Source organism: Henckelia pumila, chromosome 3 (genome assembly GCF_033568475.1).
Source record: "Henckelia pumila isolate YLH828 chromosome 3, ASM3356847v2, whole genome shotgun sequence".
NCBI classification, from domain to species: domain Eukaryota; kingdom Viridiplantae; phylum Streptophyta; class Magnoliopsida; order Lamiales; family Gesneriaceae; genus Henckelia; species Henckelia pumila.
The window spans coordinates 143,667,310-143,676,526 of NC_133122.1; the positions used below are offsets into that span (position 1 = coordinate 143,667,310).

Here is a 9,217-nt window from a genome sequence, read left to right on the forward strand (position 1 = left end):
CCTACCGAATAAACTCCATTATTTTCATTGATAGCTGCATCCACTTCCAATTTCAATTTTTGAGGACCCGATCGTTTCCATCTATCACTTGAAGGACTTTTCTTTTGCACCTCTCCCAAATTTAAGGCTGCTCGTGCCGTTTGGAAATCAAGCAAGAAACTGTCACTCCATTCTAAACCAAATTAACCAAACACTTTATAAGTAGATGTATTGATAAAACATATATTAAAGTTAGACCATGTGATAATTAAATAAATACAAGAGGAGAAAAAAAATACAAATATACAAAAAAAATTATTAAAAAGAAGGAATTTTATGTATTTTTCCAAAATTTGAATTCTTTTTTTTTTTTTTTTACCCGGGAAAGGAGCCCACCAGACAAACTCTGCTACAAATGATATGACAAGTCATCGAGCAATTTTAATTATGTATATCCGATTATATAGTAGCTTTTACATCATGCATAGAATGATTTCACACTGAAGTCAGATGAGTAAAAGACTTTATATATATATATATATATATATATATATATATATATATATATATATATATATATATATATATATATATATTATTTAAGACTTTTACAAGCGTTGAATTGATTATATTTGAGGAGAGCATTATTGAGGTCCATGAATGTAAAATAATCTACACAAGAACGAAATCCAAATATCTCCAATAAAGTCTACACATACATTATCTCGTCTTAGAGCATGTTCAACAACATGAGAAAATTGATGTTGTGAAGTTGATAACTTGATCGTATGATAATGTCAACGTTGATAACTTTACTGTATGTTTTTACAGTGATGTGTGGATGTTATAACGATGATGTTGAAATATTATATTTTTTATTTTATTTAAATAATTTTTTAAAACATAATAAAATTACACATAATTACCACAATTTTAAAATAACATAACTACATTTTCAAATTACACATAATTTTAAAAACATAAAATAATTATCCAAAAAACACACATGAATAAAAAAAGACACATAAAATTCATTTTATATTTTATAAAAAAATAAACATAAATTTAAAAAGACCCATAAAAACACACATAATTTTATATTATTAATTTTTTAATTTATTTAAGATTTTTAAATTAAAAATAATTTTTAAAAATTAAAATAATGTTTGAGATGATATGACCGTTGACTATTGATTTCAAACGATTAGATCATCTTAAATCTTTTTATTTTATTTTTTAAAAAAATAATATTAGTGAACTTCATCACAAGATAGGTTTTCGCGTAAGGTCTCATCACTTCCACGCACGTAGTCCACAGATAACATCTGTGTGCGAGATCCTCATCTCTTAGAGAGGCACAAGAGCAAGTGAGGAAATGAACCGAAAAAAGAGTTGGGCTTCCTCGCCGTTGTATATGATTTTAAGATGAAATCTCGACTCTAAGGGTATGTACAAGGGGCGAGGAAGCCCCACGAGGAAGTGGCTTCCTCGCCTCACTTCCTCTCCTCGCCCCTTCAAGGGTGAGGACATCGCACGAGGAATGCGATGATGCAGGCGGGGCCCGTGCGATGACCCGCCTGTAATCTTTTTTTATTTTTTTTATTATTATTTTTTATTTTGTTTTTAAAACTTTAAATTAATCTAATGGTCAGATTAATCTGGATAGTTAGAGATCCAACGATCCAGATTAATCTGATCTTTTAAATTGTAAAAAATAATTTTAAAATTATAAAATTAATGTTAAAAAAATTAATTTTATTTGAAAAATAATTTATTTTGTTGTTGGTAATTTATTTTAATTTTTGTATTTTTTAAAAATTTTAATTTAGAAAAATTTATTGATTTTTTGTAATATTAAAAATTTAATTATGAGTAATTCTAATTTTTTTAATTATGTGCATTTATTTTGTGTTTAAATAAATTATATTTAATAAAATAAAATTTTAATATTTCAACATCCTCTCTATAACATCATCTCACCCTCGCAAAACCAAACAATAAAGTTATCATCGCTGATATCATCATGTAATAAAGTTACCAACTTCATCACACCAACTTCATCTCACCATTGAACATGCTCTAAAGAATGCTACAATTCTTGTACAATCTTTTAAATGTGCCACGTGTCACTAGTTAATTGTCTTTTCGTGTCAATTATATATACATAGTAATAGGAATTAGAGCATTGTTTGGGCCATATTTTCATAGTCAGACTGATGATCAAATGATTCAAATCGGTCTACTTTAAAAAGATGTTCATTCGATCTAATCGTTTTAACCGAAATGTCGAATCGAAAACCGTTTTTATAATACAATAAAATGAATAATACATTTTGAATTTTAAAAACTCAAAAATATATTTAAATAGACAAAAAAATATATTTCAATGACTCGAAACTAAATAAATATATTCAAATATTAATTATAGTTGTACATTTAAAATAATTAATAAATTAATTTTTAAAAAATATATTATTACTAAAACAATTAAATAAAAATTCCAAATAATCATGTATGTATATGTGTAACAAAATATTAAATTTAAAGTTTAAAAAAAAATTAATTTTTCGAAAATAGATAAAAATTCGAAAAACAGGTTTTTCAGTTCTTGATCGATTTTGATCGGTTCGAGTCAATTGACCGTTAAAACAATTTTTTAGGGTGTTTCGATCGGCCTTACCAGTTGTGATCGGTTTTCTGTCGAACCAATCGATCTGATATGATTTTGAAAACATGGGTTTGAGCTTTGGAGAAGGAGATTTGATCTCCCACATCTGGCTATATATTCGTTGCATTCTTTCCTGGCCTGTAGTCGCATATTTGAATGTTATAAGTTTTACGTCAGCTAGATACTACTCGATGTCTTTATAAGTACTTTGTTCATGCATCAACTGCGCACTCGAACTCTTTAGATTTAATTTCCACTATATCTCTTTGATCTTTATAAGAACGATAACTGCACATTAATATTGAACTCTGCTATCTAACGCTCGTTAGTCGTCTCAATCTTTCTTTTCTGGTAGCTTAATAATTTGGCACAGTTAATTAACTATGTGTTTTAGTTATTTTAATTGCATGTGCATTTACACTTGTTTCATGGTTACAAATTAATAAATTAGTTATTTTTTCGTTTCTTTTAGACCAATAATTAGATTATATAATTCTACAAGTCTTCTAAAACCATTTCATCCCTTGATGCGATAGAAAACGTATGTTATTTATGGGCTCCCTTTGGCTCCTTATTAATGCACACACACATTCAAAGTTTTGTTGTTAGTTAATTTTTATTTTTAAATATGGGAGATTTTTAATTGTCTTGAACTCGAGCGTCCAAAACTTTAGATATTTATGACAAACGAAAATTGAGTTCTGAATTCTTTCTTTTCGAAATTATTCAAGCAATCAAATTATATATGTATCTAACATTTTCTTAATTTGGGAAAGTTTACAGATATATATTGTTGTTTATTAATTTTTGTTTTGAATATCTTGGAGGGATGATACTCATTACTACAGCAACATAGTACGAGACAAATTTCTTAAGGACAGTGTAATCACCTTAAAAACAAAATCATATTCTGGTTTTAAAAAAAACCATTTTTTCTAGCATAGACATGCAACTTTGTGCTTAACCGCATTCACTAAGCAAAAGAATTACACTTCTTACTTAATTCTGCACTCATGCATCCTAACAAAATTTTCATTTAATTTAATTGCCATGCTTCCTTATAAAATACCTCCGACAAAAAAGAAAATCAATCGATTCCTCGTCCACGATGTGGCATGGTGCATGCTTGCATTATGCTTTTTATTTATTTTTTAAAAAACTTTTTCTCGCTTTTGTCAAAGGTGGGAATCAAACACTAATTATATGTCAATAATTAAACAGCTACATATTATATACGCATAATGCTAAGATCTTGGCCTTTTATTTCCGTTGATAAAGTTGAATCTTCAAATATGCATAAATCATGTCCTTCCGATACAATAAGCCAACATGTATATTTTTACTTTTCTCTATAATTAAGTCTGCAGTGAGACGATTTCATCATTAGCGGGGAGACTAAGGGACAAGGGACAACTGCCCCTCTTAATTTTTTTGTAAATTAATTACTAAAATACCTTTATTTTAAAAATTAAAATTTATCAAGATAAATTAGGAACCAAACACGGTAACACAAGAGCGGTGCTAGAAAATTTAAGCTAAGCTTCATTATTTAGTGAGTGTTTGCAATAGATTGTGCTTTTGTAGAAGTGATTAATTTATAGATTATAAAAAATTAAGAAAAATCAAAAGTTGGTAGTGTTTGGAAACAAGTGTGAAAATCTAAAATCAAAGTTGGGTAGTGTTTGATAAATAAGTTATTAGAGTGATTTTAACAATGACCTTCTTATTAGAATCAATAATCATAATCACCACATGACTAGCTTTTAGATTTCAATTAAGTTAAGCATAAGCTAACACATAATCTAGGTTTAAGAAACACACAAAAATAATTTTTTTTAAACCAAAAGCTAACAATCATTTTTTTTAGTGATTGCAAACACTCTCTTAGTATCTAAAAAAAATTGAGGTCCAAACAATAAGATTTTTGAACTAAAAACAAATAGGTTTTAAGTTTTTTAAACCTAAAAACCAGTTGTTCAAACAAAAAAAGATACAACATTATCCATTAGCTTATAAGCTTCTGACATTGGTTTTGATTTTAACAGTGACAACCACTATAGTTGGCAGAACATTTTCTGCTATGAAAATTATTAAGAATCATTTTCGTAATCGAATGAGAGAAAATATATTTAAATAAAATATAGTAAAAAAAATTATATTGTAAAAAATATATTTGTTATGTTATCGAATGGAGTTATTATTATAATAATAACTTTCGGAAAATATTACTAAAAAAATAAGTAAATATTAAAGTCGTAGGGGTCAATTAGTTAAATTTGAAATTTAACACTATTATTTAAATTTTATTATTATATTTTGAATTTTTTTTATGATTATTGGAGTGTTTGCAAGTTCTAAAAATAAGTGAATATGAATTTTTTTTAACAAATTTGTGAAGAAAAATTTCATAATCACTTATTTTTTGAGGTTGTAAACACTATCTTTATACATATATATATATACATATATATATATATATATATACATATATATATATATATATATATATATATATATATATATATATATATTTGTGATCTTTGGTTCTCTATCCGACTACCTTCCCTTGACATAATTCTTGGATCCGTCCCTGGATCTCACCGATCAATATTCTTGAGACAGTCGATCAAATTTCATATTTATAGTAAAAAAATAATATTCTTTCATAAGTCATATCATGTCCAAATTAAATTTGTCAAACAAAATCACGTATACTAGCTAGCTAGGTAATGGGAGTTTTTGTATTTATCCGTATATAAACATTAGCTGAAGTCTGACTATTTTAAACACCTTACCTAATTAATTATTTTGAATTTGGTATGAATATCACATAGATTCAACAACTAAGATCAATTTCCAAGTTGAGAATATATATACATCAAAATCATTTCGCTTCAATCAAATTATAATATTCCAAAAGAAGCCCAAGAAATCGAAATTGTTGTGCGTTTTTTTCAACTCAAAACCAATCTTATCCGATCCCTTGTTAGCAATTTCAATACGGTCAAAAGCTAGCTAGTCAATTGATATTAATCCAACGATTTGATCAGCATCTGGTGGATCCATCGTATATGTAATCAAGAACCGCAATCACTCCAAAAACAAACGCTTCATCAATTCCAGCCTTTATCCTTACATAGTACAAATCCATGCTTGACATCACCTTCTCCACCTCTTCCTTCACACCAATCTACATACATACATGCCATAAACAAGAAACATTATTCTCACTTTTTTAGTGGTTAATTAATTTGCAAAGTTCATGTAAAACTACTCGGAATTATTTGTCATGAAAAACGAAGAAAATCGCGGAAATGTTAACTATATATAGTAGCTAGTACTACCTGTGCTATTACATCTCCCTTGGAACTGACAATGGTGCAAGACCTTTGCTGGAAATCACCCATGATTTCAAGGTTCCTGTAAGTGCCGAACTCCGTTGATTCGGCAGAGATCCGGATCGGAGTTTTGTTCGAAAAACATGAATTTGGTTCTTTTAAGGTGAAGACAACCTTGTTTGATCCCAAGAAGTCCCGAGTGAAGCCTTTCCATTGTCTTGTGAGGCTTAGTGCTTCAATCATTGCTCCCTACAAAAAAAAAACCTTATAATTATATATATGAATTCAAACATGGATCATATTACATTAATATATATTAATATTAACAAAATGTGTTTACATGTAACATGATATATATATATACCTTTCTCCTCAAAAGTAGCAAATCATTTCCTTCCCCATCTTTAACAACCATCTCTTCTTTCTTGCCAAGAATCCCACATCCATCCACTTTGAAAACAACCCTTTGCCCGCAATCCGTCACCACGAATCCGCCGCCATTCGGCACCTTCGGCCGCCTCCTAACCACACGAACCACCTCATTAGGCGAACAATACACCTTGCTCACTATTGGCATCATCATCATCATTCCACCACCTTGTTTAGCAGCCATATTGATTGGTCTCTTGTACTCAACACCTCGATCGAACATATAAATTCCTTCAATATTTTATTGTAATTTATATCGCTTAATAGAACACTCCAATTTATAGACCATGCAAATGATTGTAAAGGGCTATTGTAATTAATTATTGTGTTTTTTTTTATGATTTCAAAAGTTTGGCGAGCTTTCTTGACTATGTAAAACACAAACTGGAAAAAAAATATATGTAATATGGTGTGAAGAGGGGCAGATTCAAAGGGCTTTTGGTTTAGAAAAGCTTGACATTGGTATTATTGAATTGCCTTTTGATGTAATTCAAAAAGAGTTCGTGAGCTTTTGAAATTTGGCTGCCAAAAGAGCTTTTAGGGGGAATACTTGAAGTATATTAAATCATTGGTGGTTAGAAGCATAGTGTTAATTGGGACACTAAATTTCTTGAATTAGGCTTCGACTTTAATCAATTGACTTTTACTTTAAGGTAACTTGTCCAGATTGGACTAAAAAGATTATATAAACCTTCACGAGTTGCTAACACTAATTGATGTTATATAATTGGAAAATGTTACACATACACGAAATATTATACGTTGGATTATACATTATTTAAAATTACAAAATTTTACCTCCACTTTATTTGAAAAAACTCTTTTCAAAATACATTAAAGATATTTATATAATTTCAAATAAAATGTGTAATCCAACATATAACCCTCCGTGTACATGTAGCATTATATTATATAATTTATGTCGGTTGACGAGTTCAAACTATTGTAAAGGTATTATTTTATAATATTATAACTGATTTAGTGATTCATTGTTTATCATATTAATTAGTATTATTCGGTTATTACATAAAGTGCGTGAATGGGTCAATCATTCATTGAATTATAATAATATAATTATAATACAATATCTTCTAGTAAAAAAATATATGAAAATTAAAGAAATTAATTTTACAAAATTTCAAAAACAGAGAAACCCACGCACAAAAAGTCTTGTACGAAAAAAACCCATTTCAATTATTTTTTATTTAAGAAATATTATTTGTTTAAATTTTAAGTTTTCTTTCCTAATTAATCATCCTCGTCCTTTATTAATGTAGCAATCATTGGAATATATTATAAAATTAATATAAAAATAATAAATTTATCATTTCTTAAATACTAACATTTTCATTTATATTCAAAGATAAAATTTATGTACCTATTTCAAGTCTAAAACTTTTATATTTGAATCACTTTTACATTAAATATAGAAAATTGACATGTTAAAATTTCAATTAAACTTGAATATATTAAAATATAAATAATTTCCTGCATGATTTTTTTTTAGGTAGGCATGATTTAAAGTTATTGAAACTATATTAATATTTTATCATTTTGGTGTAATAATAATTTCAACGATCATTTTTCACTCGAATAGGAAATTATAATTTTTCAGGTTTGTTTTATTTTTTGTTTTATGAAGATGAAAGATAATTTTATTACAATTAAATCTCAAATTTGATATCACATCACAAACTTTAAATCTTGATTTTAGATAAGCTACAAGTCACTTGTGTACAAAAGTTGACAATTGATTTCTTTTAGTAATATCTCGGAAAATAGAGGGGAAAAAAGTGGTTGGGGTTTGAGGGAATCTAGACTTCTTTAAATAACAATATATATAATCAATAATTAATTAAAGATCTAAAAAGTTTTAGTTTGGAAAGAGATGCTTGGCTTCACGACCATCCGATATCAGGTAACGTAACGCCAGCCACTCCCAATCAAGCATTGCATTCCAAAGAGTTTAAACGGATAATGATTTTGTGGCATATCTCTCATTTAATTAAACTCGTCAAAATTAAATGTTTCTTTTAGTTCAACTTTCAAAGACCAATTAATGCGATAGATTAGGAAAATTGTTCGGGGCATTTTACCATAACGTCGTGTATTATCAATCTATTATCGATTGATGAGTTCAAATTATCTTAAGTCTTAACGGTGTTACTTTAACAGTTATCTATTGACTTATGTTTTACCTCATTCTAAATATAATTTTTTTTTTCTTTTTTATCACAATGCAATAAGCGGGGATACTATATACACAGTACACTGTAGCCAATTGGGCTAAGTAATGAAAATTGAATGGCACAAATGATATGGGCTTTTGACCATGCAATATTCTTGAATGAGATGTGTGAATGTAGAGTGGGATTTTTATTTATTTTTAAATAATGTAGAGGAGTAACATTCCTGTGAGATGATTTCATCCGTGAGACGGGTCAATTCTACTTATATTTATAATAAAAAATAATATTTTTGACATAAAATGTAATACTTTTTAATGGATAACTCATATAAGAGACTCGTCTCTAAAAAATGACCCTTGAGATAGTCTCATAGGTGTTTTTGTCAACGTAGAGTGGGATTTGTCCCCACATTCGAAGGAAAATGCAAAGTAGGTTAGTTATACATAATTATATCAATTGACGGTGTAAAACGGATTAGTATCTCGATCGGAAAACTTCTATCGTGAGACAAAGTTCGGATAGCCTATTCCGTTCACTTGTTTGAAGACTTCGTGCTAAGTTGCTGCAGGTTCTCCTATTGTATCTTCGGAAATAAACATTTATAGCCACTCCAA

General features: G+C 28.3%; 1 protein-coding gene across 1 annotated transcript; it reads right to left on the minus strand.

The window, feature by feature from the left end:
• Positions 1 to 5,473: 5,473 nt before the first annotated feature.
• LOC140893056 (protein LURP-one-related 6) lies at positions 5,474 to 6,911 on the minus strand. The gene is made up of 3 exons (XM_073302132.1): positions 6,350 to 6,911; positions 5,992 to 6,234; positions 5,474 to 5,837 (listed from the first exon to the last, which is right to left on the minus strand). Exons 1-3 carry the CDS (start codon positions 6,635 to 6,637, stop codon positions 5,694 to 5,696), a joined length of 675 nt encoding a protein of 224 aa, XP_073158233.1. The 5' UTR covers positions 6,638 to 6,911; the 3' UTR covers positions 5,474 to 5,693.
• Between the last annotated feature and the right edge of the window lie 2,306 nt (positions 6,912 to 9,217).

What these genes read in the sequence shown, in the direction of transcription:
- LOC140893056 (XM_073302132.1), bottom strand. Translation starts at nt 6,637, where the DNA reads ATGTTCGATCGAGGTGTTGAGTACAAGAGACCAATCAATATGGCTGCT. An exon ending in TGCTACTTTTGAGGAGAAAG is followed by an intron (nt 6,235 to 6,349) that starts GTATATATATAT and finishes TTTTTTTTGTAG; the next exon opens with GGAGCAATGATTGAAGCACT. An exon ending in AGGGAGATGTAATAGCACAG is followed by an intron (nt 5,838 to 5,991) that starts GTAGTACTAGCT and finishes GTATGTATGTAG; the next exon opens with ATTGGTGTGAAGGAAGAGGT.